This window comes from Oncorhynchus kisutch, linkage group LG17, assembly GCF_002021735.2.
Source record: "Oncorhynchus kisutch isolate 150728-3 linkage group LG17, Okis_V2, whole genome shotgun sequence".
NCBI classification, from domain to species: Eukaryota; Metazoa; Chordata; class Actinopteri; order Salmoniformes; family Salmonidae; genus Oncorhynchus; species Oncorhynchus kisutch.
Window position 1 is genome coordinate 49,316,261 of NC_034190.2, and position 20,355 is coordinate 49,336,615.

At 41.7% G+C, this 20,355-nt stretch overlaps 1 protein-coding gene and 2 non-coding genes across 3 annotated transcripts; 1 reads left to right on the forward strand and 2 right to left on the reverse strand.

Annotated features, from left to right (window-relative positions):
• Positions 1 to 674: 674 nt before the first annotated feature.
• Positions 675 to 790, reverse strand: LOC116354524 (U5 spliceosomal RNA). The gene has a single exon (XR_004203860.1). It is a non-coding gene; the product is annotated as a U5 spliceosomal RNA (small nuclear RNA).
• Positions 791 to 3,424: 2,634 nt separating this feature from the next.
• Positions 3,425 to 3,540, reverse strand: LOC116354525 (U5 spliceosomal RNA). The gene has a single exon (XR_004203861.1). It is a non-coding gene; the product is annotated as a U5 spliceosomal RNA (small nuclear RNA).
• An 8,893-nt stretch (positions 3,541 to 12,433) lies between these two features.
• On the forward strand, positions 12,434 to 19,619 carry LOC109908586 (neurexophilin-4). The gene is made up of 2 exons (XM_020507253.2): positions 12,434 to 12,689; positions 18,384 to 19,619. The coding sequence occupies exons 1-2, from the start codon at positions 12,636 to 12,638 to the stop codon at positions 19,179 to 19,181; spliced, it is 852 nt and encodes a 283-aa protein (XP_020362842.1). The 5' UTR covers positions 12,434 to 12,635; the 3' UTR covers positions 19,182 to 19,619.
• The last annotated feature ends 736 nt before the right edge of the window (positions 19,620 to 20,355 follow it).

Below are 20,355 nucleotides of genomic sequence, written 5' to 3' on the forward strand. Positions count from 1 at the left end.
TGGCTATCTCTTGCCTCTCCGTGCTTCTCTTCTATTGTTACAACTGAAACCCGATTGGATTAGTTTCACTTGAACCTGAATGTTCAAATGGCATGTGACAATCTGCCAGCAAAGTCACAGGAACTCCAATAGACTATACAATAAAACCTTTGATGCATATGGTTCACATACACTATACATATACAAAGGTATGTGGACACCCCTTCAAATGAGTGGATTTGGCTATTTATACCATACCCTTAGCAGCCACAGCTAAACCTCGTTTCAAATGTATCCAAACATAATCTTATTTGTATGCCTATCAATCAACACATCTACATAGTTTAAAGCACACGTTTACAAGTATCAGTCACAAATGACAGCTCCAATAAGCCCTATATGGTAAACGACATATGAACGGGAGGCTCGTAAAATCATGACTCTTTCGAGTTTTCAGTTTATCGTTCGCCGGTAGGGGTCCCGAATGCTCCTGGTATTGCTGACTAAAGTGAACGAAATGAGTCGAAATATTTGAATTTTGGACAAACGAAAAGATCAGAGTAAGTACAAATAGTCCAACTTCCCGTCACTAGTTACAACTTGATTAAACAGACTACCTGTAGCTCTCTTTGGCAAGCCTTACATTCACCACTTTATAACAAAACTTTCTCAACATTTTTTTCACAAGAGTAGGAAGCCCAGCCGTGAGGCCGGGCATCAAAAAATTAGTTGATACTCATAATGTTCCTCCCCACGGAAATCTTTAGTAAAAGGCGAAAGATTTATGCGATCTGAAGAGAAACCAGAGTGTACTGCAGACTGAACGAACCGGCTAGCAACACCTTCAATTCATTACAAGTCCCGGTGACGTTATATATATATCAATATCACCCAAACTGTAAAGTTGGCAAATCACAGTTTTATTACATTGAAATGAAAATAATCCCACATTCGCAGTGGAAACATGTTGCAGTATTATTATTATATTTAAACATTTAGTAGCCTATAATTCCGTACGAAATGCATGCTGGGGATTATTACAACCACTTCCTATTTCAGCCACATCCATTGCTGATAAGTGTATAAAATTGAACACACAGCCATGCAATCTCCATAGTAAAACTTTGGCAGTAGAATGGCCTTACTGAAGAGCTAAGTGCCTATCAACTTGGCACAGTCATAGGATGCCACCTTTCCAACAAGTCAATTCATCAAATTTCTGCCCTGCTAGAGCTGCCTCAGTCAACTGTCAGTGCTGTTATTGTCAAGTGGAAACATCTAGTGGTAACAACAGGTCAGCCACGAAGCGGTAGTCCACACAAGCTCAAAGAACGGGACCGCCGAGTGCTGAAGCGCGTAGCTCGTAAAAATTGTCTGTCCTCGGTTGCAACACTCACTTCCGAGTTCCAAACTGCCTCTGGAAGCAACGTCAGTGCAAGAGCTGTTCATCATGAGCTTAATGAAATGGGTTTCCATGACCGAGCAGTCACACAGAAGCCTAAGATCACCATGCACAATGCCAAGCGGCGGCTGGAGTGGTGTAAAGCTCGTCGCCATTGGACTCTGGTGCACTGGAAACGCATTATCTGGAGTGATGAATCACGCATCACCATCTGGTTGTCCAACTGACAAATCTGGGTTAGGCGGATGCAAGGAGAACTCTACCTGCCTCAATGCATAGTGCCAAATAAAGTTTGGTGGAGGAGGAATAAGGGTCTGGGGCTGTTTTTGATGGTCCGTCCTAGGCCACTTAGTTCCAGTGATGTTCCACCTTCTAGACAATTCTGTGCTTCCAACTTTGTGGCAACAGTTTGGGGAAGACCCTTTCCTGTTTCAGCATGACAATGCCCCCATGCACATAGCGAGGTCCATACAGAAATGGAGTTTGCCAAAAGGCACCTGAAGGACTCTCAGACCATGAGGAACAAGGTCCTCTGGTCTGTTGAAATCAAGATGGAAATCTTTGGCCTCAATGCCAAGCGTCAAGTCTGGAGGAAACCTGGTACCATCCCTACGATGAAGCATGGTGGTGGCAGCATCATGCTGTGGGGATGTTTTTCAGTGGCAGGGACTGGGAGACTAGTCAGGATCAATGGAAAGATGAACAGAGAAAAGTAGAGATCCTTGTTGAAAACCTGCTCCAGAGCATTCAGGACCTCAGGCTGGACAACAGGACAAGCACACAGCCAAGACAATGCAGGAGTGGCTTCAGGACAAGTCTCTGAATGTCCTTGAGTGGTCCAGCCAGAACCCGGACTTGAACCCCATCGAACACTGGAGAAACCTGAAAATAGCTCTGCAGTGACGCTCCCCATCAAACCTGACAGAGCTTGAGAGGATCTGCAGAGAAGAATGGGAGAAACTCCCCGACAGGTTTGCCAAACTTGTAGTGTCATACCCAAGAAGACTTGAGGCTATAATCGCTACCAAAAGTTCTTCAACAAAGTACTGAGTAAACGGTCTGAATACTTATCTAAATGTGATATTTCAGTTTTTATTTTTTTAAATAAATTTGCAAAAATGTCAAAAAACTGTTTTTGCTTTGTCATTATGGGGTATTGTGTGTAGATTGATGAGGACAACAATTATTTGATACATTTTAGAATAACACTGCATTGTAACAAAACTTTGAAAAAGTCAAGGGTCTGAATACTTTCCGAATGCACTGTAAATTTGTACTCCTTGTCCTAAATTAAAATGTTGAATAAGTAAATAGACTCAATATCTGCTGTAGTGTTGTTGATAGTGTTTTCCCAATTGATTCTTGTTTGTTTACTCTTCTTCTTAGACATATAACCATGGACTGGCAAAACGTTGATATGTTGCTGTGTCAATAATGGATAACAATGATGTCATTTTAACTCACACTGGAAGAAACATAATGCATGAATCACTTCAAAATCCTAAATGAGATTCCATTGATATCAGTGTGTTAAAAACAACACCGTTGGTTTGACCTGCTAGTTACTGCAGGCTGCAATGAGTCCTATGGTGATGGCTCGTTGAACGGATATTTTTGGTGAACATGCTGCCACTACTGCTTTCTGAGCTCAAAATAACGTTTTTCTGCAGAGAAGACATAAAGTAATTATCTAAAGAGGGTGAATCTTCACTGCAGAAACAAGAGAGAGCGCCTCAATCTGGTCCAGGCAGATTTGTTTTCTTCATTCTTTTGCAGGCCATCAAATCATTTGGCCAGGTAAACATTTATTTGAACGTGTATTTTACTAGTGGTCCTGAATGCTCCGGGTATTGCTGACTAAATGAAGAAAATAAATTGAAATATTTGTTATTTTGGACAAACGAAAAGATGCAAACCAGTCCAACTTCCCGTCACTAGTTACAACTTGATTAAGCAGACTGCCTGTAGATCTCTATAACAAAAGCCTTCACATGCACCACCTTCTCAACAAACTTCCTCAATATTTATTTAACAAGAGTAGGAAGCCCAGCCGTGAGGCCAGGCATCAAAAAATTGGTTGATACTCATAATGTTCCTCCCCACGGAAATCTTTAGTAAAAGGCGAAAGATTTATGCGATCTGAAGAGAAACCAGAGTGTACTGCAGATTGAATGAACCGGGCTCGCAACACATTCAATTCATTACAAGTCCCGATGACGTTTTATAAAGCAATATCACCCAAACTGTAAATTCCGAAAATTACAGTTTTATTACATTGAAATGAAAATAATCCCACATTCGTAGTGGAAACATAAATGCAGTATTATTATTGTATTTAACATTTAGTAGCCTATAACTCCGCACGAAATGCATGCTGGGGATTATTACAACCACTTCCTAATTTCTTAATCTATGTATAGAGAGAGTGCCATATGCCATACACCACTACTTTTATTTAATCGAATTATACATGGGAAATAATATTATTGCTATTAGTAAAAGGCATAGTCAAAAAGGAAAACAAATTAATTGAAACGTCTTACGTCTGTATTTCACTGATCCCACCGTGTAACACACTCACACGCATGCGTAGTACAGCTAACATCTCCGCCACATCCCCATAGTGCAGTCCTCAAACAAAGCCTACGTTTTCTAAACTCTGTGGAGACATCTTCATTAGGTCTGGACTTTAAGCATTTGTGTATAATGCATCATTCTGTGTATAGTAATTTACTCAACTGCAACATGCAAAATCGATTAGCTCCACTTTTTTGATATAATAAAAACAAATCCTAGCGACATGCTGTGGTCATACTAAGTACTACACACCATGATAGCCCATGAAACCCACAGCGTGTAAGGTGGTGGTCGTGGACTGGCCTAAACCATTTATATAGTAGATGGGCTTGCCACTTTTTTTTGACACTGATGCTATCATAAGTACATTGAACCATCACATTATGTGAATCTTGGGTGTCCTTAAAATGGGCCCGTGGACTGTGACAGTGTGAATGATAATGGACTAGTTAAGACAAAAGCCCATGGGCCTAATGGGGCTCCCTATCATGGTTAATTATTAGGGGCCTAGCTACACGTGAAACACGAATACACCTATGCAGTCATTTGAGTCTTATCACTTTCTATAGTTTTTAAACATGAAGGCCTAAAGCGGAAAAACAATATGTTAGGCTTGTAGGCCTACAGCTAGAGCTGCTACTACGTCTGATTAGCAAAACAACAACAATTAAACAAGGCAACAGTAAGCATGTTGTCCCCCACGAATGATGTAGCGCCCCTCTTTGGGCCAATCAGTGTAATTTTGTAAAGGATGGATCTTTTGGAGATCATTACAGCCTAAATTACGTTCGTTTCATCATCGCTATGCAATCCAGGCTGATTTCTGCGACAGTTTCGCTGTTTAAACAAGTTTTGTTAAGCTAATAAAACGGAAACATGAATTCAAACTACTTTTGGGTACCTTGTTAACATTACAACATGAAGTCCATGTCATAAACATTTCTACGTTTCAGAAATGGCAAAGAACGTGTAAACTAATTTGTCACATTAAAGGTACTAACCCTACAGATCACAAAGTCAGCTAATTTCCACTCCATTCATATGCAAATCCGTTTGATTCATACACTGGCTTGTCTGGCTGTCATGTTTGTATTTAACCTGCCCTTCCCTTATCAACACTGAAATAAAAATCATTTCAGTTGTCCTCTATTATAATATTTTTCGAACTATTGTAGGTCCTAGGATACAACAATGAATAACGTGTAACAAATAAATGCCATCAAAGGATACCTTACAACTTACAATAATGAACATCTTGTGAAACAGCTGTCAAAACCAACCTGGCAATATTTACGTTTTTAATACATAAACATTGATCGTTTTTGGTACAGTTCTGTCATTCATTTATTTTCACCGATTTTTTGTTGTGCAGTCACATGGCAATCAAAGACTGAAATACTGAATTCTGGTTCGTGGAATTCTTCCTGTTACTTGTTCTCAACAGGCAGCCAGTCTCAGAAGGGGGACTTGAAGAGGGAGACTGCAAAGTCCAGGCACTGCTGCTTTCTTTGTTCTGAGTGTTTGCAGTGCTAGTGTTTTTAGTTCATCTGTGTATCTCAGATCTGGGTCAAACGCTCCCTTAAAACACTTCTGCGAGCAGGCCTTTCTAATCGACCTGGCCTGGGTATCCTGGAAGGATATTGACCTCATCCTGTCAGTAGAGGATGCCTGGTGATTCTTTCTACGTTTCTTCCTCACCATCTTAAATAAGCATTCCCCTTTCAAAAAATGTAGAACCAGGAACAGATATAGCCCTTGGTTCTCTCCAGACCTGAGTGCCCTTGACCAGCACAAAAACATCCTGTGGCGTACTGCATTAGCATCGAATAGCCCCCGTGATATGGAAATTTCAGGGAAGTTAGGAACAAATATACACAGGCAGTTAGGAAAGCTAAGGCTAGCTTTTTCTAGCAGAAATTTGCATCCTGTAGCACAAACTCAAAAAAGTTATGGGACACTGTAATGCCCATGGAGAATAAGAGCACCTCCTCCCAGCTGCCCACTGCACTGAGGCTAGGAAACACTGTCACCACTGAAAAATCCACGATAATTGAGAATTTCAATAAGCATTGTTCTACGGCTGGCCATGCTTTCCATCTGGCTACCCTTACCCCGGTCGACAGCCCTGCACTCCCCACAGCAACTCGCCCAAGCCTTCCCCATTTCTCCTTCACCCAAATCCAGATAGCTGATGTTCTGAAAGAGCTGCAAAATCTGGACCCCTACAAATCAGCTGAGCTACACAATCTGGACCCTCTCTTAAAATGATCCGCCAAAATTGTTGCAACCCCTATTACTAGCCTATTCAATCTCTTTCGTATCATCTGAGATTCCCAAAGATTGGAAAGCTGCCGTGGTCATCCCCCTCTTCAAAGGGGGAGACACTCTAGACCCAAATTGCTAAAGACCTAGATCTATCCTACCCTGCCTTTCTAAGGTCTTCGAAAGCCAAGTTAACAAACAGGTTACCGACCATTTCGAATCCCACCGTACCTTCTCCGCTATGCAATCTGGTTTCAGAGCTGATTATGGGTGCACCTCAGCCACGCTCAAGGTCCTAAACGATATCATAACCACCATCGATAAGAGACAATACTGTGCAGCCGTCTTCATCGACCTGTCCAAGGCTTTTGACTTTGACTAAACAGCCTTGGTTTCTCAAATGATTGCCTCGCTTGGTTCACCATCCACTTCCCTGATAATGTTCAGTGTGTCAAATCGGAGGGCCTGTTGTCCGGACCTCTGGCAGTCTCTATGGGGGTGCCACAGGGTTCAATTCTCTGGCCGACTCTCTTCTCTGTGTACATCAATGATGTCACTCTTGCTGCTGGTGATTCTCTGATTACCTCTACGCAGAAGATACCATTCTGTATACTTCTGGCCCTTCTTTGGACACTGTGTTAACTAACCTCCAGACGAGCTTCAATGCTATACAACTCTCCTTCCGTGGCCTCCAACTGCTCTTAAATGCAAGTAAAACTAAATGCATGCTCTTCAACCGATCACTGTCCGCACCTGCCTGCCCGTCCAGCATCACTACTCTGGACGGTTCTGACTTAGAATATGTGGACAACTACAAATACCTAGGTGTCTGGCTAGACTGTAAACTCTCCTACCAGACTCACACTAAGCATCTCCAATCCCAAATTAAATCTAGAATCGGCTTCCTATTTCGCAACAAAGGATCCTTCACTCACGCTGCCAAACATACCCTCGTAAAACTCACCATACAACCGATCCTCGACTTCGGCGATGTCATTTATAAAATAGCCTCCAACACTCTACTCAACAAATTGGATGCAGTCTATCACAGTGCCATCCGTTTTGTCATCAAAGCCCCATATATTACCCACCACTGCGACCTGTATGCTCTCGTTGGCTGGCCCTCGCTTCATACTCGTCTCCAAACCCACTGGCTCCACTGGCTACAAGTCTCTGCTAGGTAAAGCCCCGCCTTATCTCAGCTCACTGGTCACCATAACAGCACCCACACATAGCACGCGATCCAGCAGGTGTATCTCACTGGTCACCCCCAAAGTCAACTCCTCCTTTGGCCACCTTTCCTTCCAGTTCTCTGCTGCCAATGACCGGAACGAACTGCAAAAGTCTCTGAAGCTGGAGAGCTGCTCTTATCTCCCTCACTAGCTTTAAGCACCAGCTGTAAGAGCAGCTCACAGACCACTGCACCTGTACATTGTTATTTTATTTTACCTTTATTTATACAGGTTTTTTCTCATTGAGGTAATATCTCTTTTCCAAGAGAAACCTGGTCCAATAGCAGCAGGGGAACAACGTTTCAGACAAAACAATTTACATTTACACTAACACAACATTTAACAAAACTATAAACACACATATGGTACAACAAAAACATTGTACTTTAAAAACACAAACGTCTTGACTAAAAACAGCTGGCCTAAAAACAATTACACTCTTCTATGATATATACATCGATCAAGTGTTTAACTAAACCAACAAAACTAGATCATCACATTTTAAAATGTTCATGACAGAATTCCAGGACCATGGAGCTAAGTAACTAAAACTATTTCTACCATGTCCTGTTCTAATTTTTGGTACTGTTAGAAGAAAATCAGAATGGGACCGTAATTGATATTTATTTACTGACCTGACTAAAAAATAACAGATAAAATGGCATTTTACCTAATATGGCTTTATAAATCAGTGTATACCAGTATTTAAGCCTACGCAAGGTCAATGACGACCAGCCAACAGCTCTGTAGAGATCACAATTATGTGTTAGACGTTTCTGATTTGAAATGAACCTGAGGGCTGCATGATACACTGAATCAAGTGCTCTCAGGATAGTGGCTGAGGCCTGCATATACAGTGAGGCAAAAAAGTATTTAGTCAGCCACCAATTGTGCAAGTTCTCCCACTTAAAAAGATGAGAGAGGCCTGTACAGACAGACTAAATGAGAATTTAAAAATCCAGAAAATCACATTGTAGGATTTTTAATTACTTTATTTGCAAATTATGGTGGAATATAAGTATTTTGGACAATAACAAAAGTTTATCTCAATACTTTGTTATATACCCTTTGTTGGCAATGACAGAGGTCAAACGTTTTCTGTAAGTCTTCACAAGGTTTTCAAACACTGTTGCTGGTATTTTGGCCCATTCCTCCATGCAGATCTCCTCTAGAGCAGTGAGGTTTTGGGGCTGTTGCTGGGCAACACGGACTTTCAACTCCCTCCAAAGATTTTCTATGGGGTTGAGATCTGGAGACTGGCTATGCCACTCCAGGACCTTGAAATGCTTCTTACGAAGCCACTCCTTCATTGCCCGGGCGGTGTGTTTGGGATCATTGTAATGCTGAAAGACCCAGCCACGTTTCATCTTCAATGCCCTTGCTGATGGAAGGAGGTTTTCACTCAAAATCTCACGATACATGGCCCCATTCATTCTTTCCTTTCAGTCGTCCTGGTCCCTTTGCAGAAAAACAGCCCCAAAGCATGATGTTTCCACCCCCATGCTTCACAGTAGGTATGGTGTTCTTTGGATGCAACTCAGCATTCTTTGTCCTCCAAAGCCTTCGACAAATCAATAAAAACAGACACACAATGTAACTTCTTATCAAGAGCACAGTGGATGTCATTTAAAACCTTCAATGTTGCTGAAACTGTGCTGTGGCCAGACCTAAAACCTGATTGCATTCCATTTAAAGATGTTGTTTTCCTGGAAGTAGACCTTTAGCTGCCTACTACCTAAGGACTCCAGTACCTTAGACAGTACAGACAATTTTGATATGGGTCGATAGTTGTCAAGTAGCAAATGATCTCCACCTTTTAGGAGAGGCAATACAAAAGCAGATTTCCATAACTTGGGAATTTCCTTAACATCAAGCGTGAGGTTAAAAATACATGTTAAAAGTTAATAGTTGTAACTCACTGGAGAAAATCACTTACTGCTTGAGGAATAAGTTAAAGACATTTTACTCAGCATCTATTGTAATTGCACAAGCCCATGAAGGAGCGAAGTTCTTTAATAGTAGTGGGCTCTTTAGGCAGCTTGTATGGCAGCCATACGATTTTGTGTCATCTCTCTTTTTCCCTGTGAGACCAGTTGACCAAGGTAGATAACCTGTGATTGCATGAGTTGGGCCTTCTTAGGGCTAGCTTTATGGCCTTTGGCATGCAGGTGGTCTAACAGTGATTTTAGATCCTTAGCGTGTGTTTCCTCATCTTCTGAAGCCAACACTATATCATCAACATATTATGTGACAACAGATGACATCTGAGGGAGAGCTTGGAGATGTTTCCGCAATGCCCGATGGTAAATCGAAGGACTATTAGGAAGGCCCATAGGAGTCCTAGTCCACTGATACCATTGACCATCCTCAGAAAAAGCAAGCCATGGACAGACCTCTGGATGTAAGGGTACAGACCAGAACCCATTAGCCATATCAATGACTGAGAACACAGAGTGAGCAGGTGACAATGAGGAAAGAATGGTTGAGGCGTCAGCCACCAGTGGAGTGAGCTTGGAGATGGCTTCATTTGCATTCCTGTAGTCCACAGTCACTCGCCAGTCACCACTTGATTTTTTCACTGTCCGTGCTGGGCTATCGGAAGCAGAATGTGTATTTTCAACTTTACCCATGTCCCATAGATCTTTAATCACTACTTTAGTAGCGGCCATAGCTTCCTTGCTAATGGAATATTGTTTTGTGCAAGGTGGGGCAACACCTGTCAAGCACACTGGTTCCATATCCAAAGTTCCACACTAATTTTTCTTCGTGGTCCAAATAGGATGGTTCTGAACTGTAGATTCCTGCATCAATCTTCATTGGACCAATAGAAATTGATAATGATTTGGTTTGTTTCATATCTGTCTCCAGATATATCCAAACGCTCGTGCAGGTCCATCCGAAAACTTCAAAAAGTTATATTACAGGTCGAAGAAACTTGTCAAACTAAGTATAGAATCAATCTTTAGGATGTTGTTATCATAAATCGTCAATAAAGTTCCAACCAGAGAATTCCTATGTCTGTAGAGAAGCCATAAAACACAGGTCGCTATCATGTGAAATGCATGTGACCAGGACCTGGCTCTCTGCCAGACCACTGACTCAAAGAGCTCTCATCTGGCTCCACAACACAGTAGAAGCCTCATTCAAGATTCTAACGATGGTTGACATCTAGTGGAAGCCCTAGGAAGTGCAACTTTATCCATATCCCACTGTGTATTCAATAGGTGCTGGGTTGAAAATCGACCAACCTCAGAATTCCCACTTCCTGTTTGGATTTATTCTCAGGTTTTTGCCTGCCATATGAGTTCTGTTATACTCACAGACATCATTCAAACAGTTTTAGAAACTTCAGAGTGTTTTCTATCCAAATATACTAATTTTATGCATAATCTAGCTTTTGGGCCTGAGTAGCAGGCAGTTTACTTTGGGCACCTTATTATCCAAGCTACTCAATTCTGCCCCCCCCCCCCAGTCCCAAAGAAGTTAATGGGTATTGCTTCCACCCACTTGGTAAAGTGATCGGTCGCCGGCAGACACCAGCTGTTGTCATTGCTGGATTTCGTGAAGGGTCCGATGAGGTCCACCCCTAACATTTAAAGTGTTAGATGGAACTAAAGTTAGAAGATTACTTTATTATTTTTCCCATTGGAAACGACAGACTGTGGTCTATCTTGGATTTGTGATACACATCTTTGCCTATGCTTTCCGTCCAGTTAGCGGAACGAGATTGTGTGAAGATAACATACGGCGTCATGAAATACATCACGATCTGTACGGGCAACCGTCCAGTAGCGGAACGAGATTGTGTGAAGATAACATACGGCGTCATGAAATACATCACGATCTGTACGGGCAACCGTCCAGTAGCGGAACGAGATTGCATAAAGATGACGTACGGCGTAATGAAATACGTCCCGATGTGTACGAGGCATGAGATTCATTTCAAGTGCAACGTTAATAACGGTGATTTGGAGAAACAGCTCAGAGGTTTAATGATGCTCCTACTGAGATTCTAACGATTCATTTAGCCTTAAACTGCTTTTGGGAAACCGGGCCCTGATCTGGTAAAAGTAGGACATATAAAAACACATTGTAAATCTTGCAAAAACAAATGTTGCAAATAAATTGGTCTATTTACTGGCCTGCTACACCAGATGAAGAGTTACGGTTAACAGGTAAAAAACTGTTTTCTAAACTCCCTAGTGTAGGGGCTAGCTTTTTAGACTATCATCTACATTTAAAGCCTGAACGTTAACCACATGTGGTAAAAAAAAGAAAAGAAAAGACGAGAGCAATTTAGATATTAAATGATCTCTCTGCCTCATCATGCTATTTCCACACACCATCACACACATACGACTATAGTCAGCAGCAACCAAAATGGCTACAGAAACCACATCCACACATACTGGCACTATATGCCTACTGTCTTTATATTCCACTGGGAGAGCGTTCTTATCATTGTGTCAGCCTCCCTGTGGCAGAACCAGGGGCAGAAGTCACCTCCCTGGGGATGAGTTCTAACGACCCAGGAGGTTTGGTGACAGATAGACAGTAGCAGAGCAACTCTTTATCTGTCAGATATTCTCTTGAATGTATTACCAGTGTGATGAGAGGGTCTTTATGATTTCAATGGTCTCACATTCTGTCTACAGTTATATAGCCTACATGGAATATCATTAGCCTTCAAAATGTGTATTCTTTGACCATGGTCTATTTTTACCATGGTCAAATTCAAAAGAAAGTCCGCTACAATGCAAATTGTGCAGGGTAGGTGGTTAGTGAAATGATGCACATATACACATTTGTTCTAATTTGCTCTCATTGTACAAATGATGAGAAGCAAACAGACGTGTGAATGTATGACACGGAGAGAAAGAGAGAGAGAGAGAGAGAGAGAGGGTGTGCGAGGGAGAGCTAGAGAGCACAAATGAAATCACAGGGGCTGTCCAATATCATCACTAAGGTGAATCTCTCAAACACTTTTTAAAATCTTTCCCCCCGTTCGTCCTGTTTTCACAGAGCCATGGACCTCACGGCAGAGTGTCATTGAAGCCACTAACAACATTTTCTGACTTTTGAACCAGTCTGAAGTGTTCTAAGTTTTCTTCCAAGGGAATTGCTCCCAGACTTTGATTGCCACAGTGTCCAGATTTGTTCGACATAAGACATTCAGGGACGAGATGAGGATACTATTCATCAGCTTTGCCATCTTCTGTCTGTGGCTTCTACCAATGGTAAGCTACAGTATTTGACATTATTTTCACATGAGGGTTGGCAATCATCTTCTTATAAACGGCTACTAAATGCTATACAGAGAGTTTAAGTAAACGTGGCTTTTGTAAAATCTCAAAAGTGTTTCGTCTTTGTGCCTGTTCATGCCTTCTTCATTTTTGTGTGTTCACATGCAGAGAATCTGTGATTGTGGTGCGGATTTGAGAGGGAGAGGGAAAGCATAACTATAAATAAAATATTAAATTCCCATTATATAACAAATCCATCCCTGGGGCAAGAAAACAACAGGATCATATTGATTATCGGAATAATTATTCTGCTGAACATAGAGGGAGCATTTCAGTCCTCACACTACCATAAAGCCATAGGCTACAGATGGAAATCAATGATAAGACAGTCTCTGTCTCTATGGTAGAGGTTGATAGTTATGAAGTTGTATGCTATGCAGAGATATGTTGATGGTGATAACATAGAATAAGGGCTTTGGGTACACTGTAAGGTACACCGTGCTTCTACACCTGCATTGCTTGCTGTTTGGGGTTTTAGGCTGGGTTTCTGTACAGCACTTTGAGATATCAGCTGATGTACGAAGGGCTATATAAATACATTTGATTTGATTTGACTGTAAAGGGGTTACCATGAATTGTAAAGTAGCTTACTGGCAGCTTGTGGCAAGAAAAGTTGCTGAAAGCAGGTGGCAGTTGTGCTAGGTGGGTGCGATGTACAGGGTTATTGCTGAATGTGGCTGGGACCGGGAAAACCTGGGTTGGTACTGGTGTTGGGGCCAGGACTGGAAGTCATGCTGGGACCGAGGCTGGAGGATTGGTGGTGGGGACTGGGAAAAACAGGTTTAAGACATGCTGCCACTCAAATCTGTCCCCGACTGTATACATGTTAAATTGACGGGGAATATAACTAGTGATAGAGCCGCCTCGTTTGTGAACGACCTAAGAGCCAGCTCTTGTAGGTGAACTTTGGGAGCCGGCTTGTATATCAGAAGAGCTGAATCTATTTATAAAAATATAAAAAATTAAGATATGAATAATCAAAAGATTTAAATTAATAGAATTAACTAATTCAAAGAATGAAAAATGAAATAAAATAATATAGGCCTAAATGCTCAAGTGCGCACACATTCATTCTGACTGTCTGCTCAGACTAACAGCCTCACTTGTTGTTCCTGTCAATCAGACACGCAGTGTCAACCAATGAACCAAAGATGCGTGAGGGAGGGCCGAGCCAACTCACTCACAGTCACACACTAAGCAGCCGAGGAGAGAGAGGAAGGACAGCTGTGAAAACAACAGCTGGAAAATGAGTCAGAAGCACAGTAGCATTTGGATGCATTTTAATAATGTAGACAATATTAGAGCACAGTGTAAAATTTGCCAAAACAAAATCTCATATAAAGCTGGTTCTACACACAACTTTACACCAGCATATGCGAACTGTGCACCCAACTGTGAAGCTAGCTGTAGCGGAGCTTCCAGAAACTAGAGGGCCTGCTAGTGATAGTGGTGGAACCAGCACCTCCACACGTGGAGATGTATCCACTCAGTCAAGTAGGCCTACTCCGCAACCCACAGCAAGACAGTCTTCTATGGAACAGTTTATGCAAAAGTCTATGTCTGTAGCAAAACAAGGCCAAATTGATATTGCATTGGCAAAAATTATTGCCACCGATTTCCAGTCATTTTCGATCGTGGATGACAGAGGTTTTAGAAAGTATAGCAATAGCCCAAATCCAATGTACACAATTCCAAGCAGGAAAACGTTTTCAAAATCACGTATTCCACAACTGTACAAGAGCACACAGGCTTCATCAAGGGTAACCACTTCTTACATGTCGGTTACATGTCATTTCATTGAAGATTTTTCGATGTCTGGCTGTCTTCTGGACTGCTTTGATTTCAGCGACAGAAACACCTCAGAGAACTTGGCAGAGGTACTGTTGAGAGTGGGCAGAGAATGGCAAGCAGACGGAAAAGTGGTCTGTTGTGTTAGCGACAATGTAGCTAAAAAAATCTTGCCATGAAAATGTTTAAATGGACCCATCATCTATGTCTTGCCCACACAATCAACCTGATTGTAAGAGATGCTCTGAAGGTGATGAAGCCCACTGTGGACAAAGTGAAAGCAACTGTGGAATACTTCCACAGGAGCACAGTAGGTGCCGAAAAACGAAAGTCTACACAGCGCCAGATGGGGATGCCTGAGCTTGAGGCCTAAACAAGACTGCACTACAAGGTGCAATTCAACATTTTATATGTTGAAGTGGTTTCTTGAGTCAAAGGATGCCATCATCTCTACCCTGGCCATTGTCAATGCACCTGTTGATGCTCTGACCCAAGAGGAATGGGAGGTGGTGGAGGAGGTGTGCAGAGTCCTGGAACCCTTTGAGCAGGTCACTGTGGATGCTGTTTTACGAGAGAGCAACTGGGGATGCAGCACGAAGGAATTCCTCAGCAGATGCCATAATGGAGGTCCGATCCTATTTGGAGGAGCCCTTCCGCCAAAGATCTGCAGATCCTCTGAGCATGTGGAAGAACCTGGCCTCTTACTAAAGTCATGACAGGGAGACTTTGCATAGTGGCCACATCCGTTCCCTTAGAGGGTTTTGTCGAAAACAGGACAAATAATTACTGAGAGAAGAAACCGCATCAGTCCCTCGAAAGTGAGGCAGCTTGCATTTCTGAATGCAAATCTCTCATAAAAGCAAAATATGGTCAGCATTGCTGTGTGCTGCTGGTTATAACATCGCAATAAGGAAGAGAGAGAAAAGAGGGAGCAGTTTAATGTTTTAAGTGGGATGCTGCAGTTTTGCAAATTGCTATTTATTTTTCTTTGATATGGTGCAATATTCTATTATGCTGTTCAGATTGTATTCATTTTGAATGGTTAGATTTATATGCACTTGGTTTATATACATAAAAGGTTACCTTACTTTAAATGCAAATGTTTAATATAATTATTTTTCATAACAAACCAATGCATTTTTAAATACATTGTGGTTAAGGTAGAGTATGATTTCATTTAATAACTTAATTAGAATTGTTTTAACACCAATCATAGTCAAACTATCGCAAACTGTTTGAGATGAAAAAATACAAAACACGTTTTTTTTAAAGAGCCGTTTGGGAGCCAAGAGAGTTATTTTTGGTGAGCTGAGCCAAACAAACAGGCTTACTGAAAAGAGCCATCACTAAATTTAACCAGATAGGAGTTAAATTGGTACAGCACTCTCACTCATGGGTGCAACAAAGATAGCCTTTACAAGGCACGCCTCAAAATATGCTATTGAGCCAAAAACAACAACCATGCACCTACTAGTGGTCAAAAGGTTTTTGTTCCTCCAGAAATATGGTAAGGTACTGTAAACTGTGGGGTGGAATTACAGCACTATTCGAAATACAGCAATCTTTCCCTACCGACAGCATTTTCCAACAATGCACCATAATGTTCAGTATGCCGCAGTAAAACGTTTGAGTATTTTACTGTTGAAAATACAACAAAAAAATTACAGTAGTATTTACAGTTTTCCATTACAGTGTAGAACTTCCTCAAAGATCATTTCTCTTTATCTAAGTTATGATCTCATATTCAACATACCCCAGAAGACTCTGGTTCCCTCAAACGGATAAATAATTCCAAATGCTATTTGTGTCTATGCAGTTGTAAGGTCTGAAGATGTTCACTTACGTAACGGCATTAATTAATCCTCTTGATGATAGCAATAAAGACACTGTTACCCACATTTAGCAAATTCATGATTTGTTATCAATGCACTGGATGAATAAGGTATTAATTTAAAATAATACTATCAAAAATTGAAGAACACATACTCTTATTGAACTGGGATCATTAGACAGACGGAATTTACGCAATCTACAGTCTCCATGTTAATGCTATATTAATCACTTTTTTTTTAATTCATGCACCAATAATAACTAGAAATGTTATCATTTAATTGGCCTCTTCGGTCGCAAATTAACTCCATGTGTCGTTACAGTACACATCATCCTGAGGGTTGACAGCTGTGCCGGGTTAAACTGATCATTTGCTCAGCAAACACAATCTGGAGCAACATACAGTGCATTCATTGTTCACATTAGAGAGTTGGTCTAACTCGGTTATGGCGCAACTCAGGTTGAGTGTTTCCCTCGGGGGGCTCAGCATGAACCACAGTGAGCCGTAACAACATTTTGATGATCTATCCATTTACCAAAAGCAGCCTCTATTTTCTTTCCCCCAGCACCATTCTCACACATGACGATCATGTGAGTACACTAAGGATTATTGCCCATGGAGCCGTGTGTAACACGTGCACCATCTTTCACTGCCATCCCCATTACCATGAGCTGAGGTTTCCCATGTCAGATTGTATTCTAACCCAGCCACGGCCAGACATACAGACAAGCGGACACAGAGCCACGGACATGACTGTCAGAGTGTGGTGCCCAATTAGAGCTGGAGCATGGCTGGCTTACCACCCTGCTAGTGGAGGAGATGAATGCAGTGGCTCAGAGTTCATTAGCCTGATGAGGGTTCTGTAATGGATCATTGGTTTGACAGTGGATTACAGACAGGAGGGTAGTTATGAGAGGGCATGCAGAGAAAAGAAATGTAGTCAAAGCTATACTATACGTTGATGATGTGTAGGCTAACATTCTATATACAGATGTGCTGAGTATATAGTAAGGATATATCATATTACCAATCAATGGATGGGATTGGGATCATGCTATGCTGTATAATATTGGTCCCGTGGGCTTGGCATATAGTACACTGTAGCAGACATTACAACCCACCGTTGTACTTAATCTCAGAAATATTGGATTGATAGAAAATCCTCATGACTGATGTGCTTATTAGTATTTATGTATTTTTATGGAACACGTCAATAGGTGGTAGCCTTTCTAGCTCAGTAAGCATCATTATAATGATTCATCCAAAGATAATTGAGGAACATCATTCCCTTTCTATTTAAGCCTGAAAATAATTAAGGTGGAATGTTGCCAGTTCCAATTTGAAGAAAAGAGACATATTATGCCACGGCCATGAGTTTATCTGTTTCCTAATCTTGATCACTGATCACAAAATCGGCAAGAACTCAAATGTGTGTGTGTGTGTGTGTGTGTGTGTGTGTGTGCGTGTGCGTGTGTTTTTCTGTAGCTGACAACTATGAAACAGATAACAGATGGCTGCAGCAGAGCACATGGAGCCAAGCTGACTTCACACTCAGCTGTGTCTGACAGTCACATTTACATGAGCACTTAGCAGTCTATACAGTCTATACAGTCTATACTCTCCAACTATATGTTACAATCAACCTACCAATGAAACACTCCTGGGCCACAATGGCTCGGGGCAAGAACAGAGAGACTGTATCCAATGTCTTTTGGAGTGGATAATGGATCGATGAGATTAACTATCTTTTTATACATTTTCATGAGCTCGTGGCATCATCCCATCATTTTAATAATGTCTTTGTCAATTCCTCATTAACACTCATGTACTCTTAATTGTAGTTTTAGGATCATGTGGGAACTGATCAATATATTTCTACCTTTACTTTATCAAGGTTACATCCATATCAAGCCCACAGGCATGTGAAGATTGACAGCAATTCATTAGAGACAAAGAGAGAGACGGACTGAAAAAAATACAAAACTTATCCTTCATTCATCTGTCCGTAGGTGCAGGAGGAGGATGCTGGGAAGACCTTGGACTATCTGAACCTCGATCCAAATGTTGACAACACCTCACAGCCCCTTACCTACGAAATAGGAAGGAGGGGGAAAGAAGGAAACCTTGGAGCTGCAATGAAAGTCAAACACCTTTCCAAAGATGTATCCACCAAGCCTAAGACCTCCAGCTATAGCTCTGTGGGCCCATATGGCTGGTCACAGAACCTCTCCCTCCCCTTGGATCAGTCACAGTTTCGCTCCAAATCCAAGCCCCCCATAAAAACACCTATCAAGGTCAAGAAGACCTTTGGGTGGGGCAACTTCTACCTCAACATCAAAACCATCAAGTTCAGCCTGCTGGTGACAGGTAAGATAGTGGACCACATCAATGGCACCTTCAGTGTGTACTTCCGCCACAACTCGTCCCGTCTGGGGAATATCTCAGTGAGCATCGTTCCTCCCTCCAAAGCCGTGGAATGGGAGGATGTGGGACGCCCGAAACTCCACTTCCAGAGTCAGCCGCAGTCCACCCCCAATGAGCACCGGCAGGAGATGAAGGCCCTCAACTGCGTGATGGAGTACCAAAGGACCAACAGAGCCAAGAAAACAAAGCCATGCCTCTACGATCCCTCCCAGACCTGCTACTCAGAACACACCCAGTCTCACGCCGCTTGGATCTGTGCCAAGCCCTTCAAGGTCATCTGTGTATTCATCTTTTTTCTCAGCGCCGACTACAAACTGGCACAGAAGGTCTGTCCAGACTACAACTTCCAGGCTGATCTCCAGCACTTTGGAAGACGAGGATAGTGGATGAACTAGGCGGGTTATTAAAGCATGTTTTCCTTCATCTCCTATATCATTGAAGAAAGGGGTTTGTTTTGAACAGGTCATGATGAACCTCTTGGGTGGCCCAACACAGACATTCAGATGGAGAGATGCAGAGATTTGCTTGGTAGAATGGAAGTCGTCAGTACCGGGATAATATTTTGATAATACACCACTGAAGGGTAGAAGAATTACAGAATATCGAGTAGTGGTTGTTATAGTAGTGGTAGTGGTTGTTATATTTGGGGTCAAATATTGAATTGGTTGGAGTGATGCTCCATGTGCATGGCAAAGCAGCTGGTATTAGCACAACAATAATTCCTATTTTTTACTACTGTAATTATGTTTGTGTAAGTTGTCTGCTTTTTTGTCACATATTGCCCATCTGTGATGGCCCTTACATTAAACCTTTTCACTATTCATTTGGGGACATATTGCAACCAAGGCACCGCATCTACACAAAGAAAATGCCAACCTAACCAATTGCTTAATGTCTGTGAGTTGAGTGGACTTCAAAAGGAAAATAATTTGAGCTAATATTGAGGTTTGTTTTAGCTGAATTTCAACAAGCTTGTTGAGTAAATTACAAATGTATGTTTGCTCAAAACCACTGAAAATCACACTCATCGTTATCACATTTCCCAGGGTGCTCTATTGCAGGTTGATTTTCAGAATTGTTTGCTTCAATACCTGTGTTGTTTGTACATTGACTGGTTGATTAATCGTATACTACACAAACATAAATAACATACTTTTTTCCAATCTAATTCAACTTGTTAGTAGTTGGGTTTATTACACCCGTAATAGTTAACCCAGAACCAGGGCGTAGCCACCCATTGGAGAGCCAGGCCCACCCAATCAGATTGAGCCACAACCAAAGATATGTATAAATATATATACACACTGAACAAAAATATGAACACAACATGTAAAGTGTTGGTCCCATGTTTCACGAGCTGAAATCAAATATTCCAGGAATGTTCCATATGAACAAAAACATTATTTCTCTCAAATGTTGTGCACACATTTGTTTTCATCCTTGTTATTAATCATTTTTCTTTTGCCAAGATACTCCATCCACCTGACAGGTGTGGCATATCAAGAAGCTGATTAAACAGCATGATCAGTACACAGGTGCACCTCGTGCTGGGGGCAA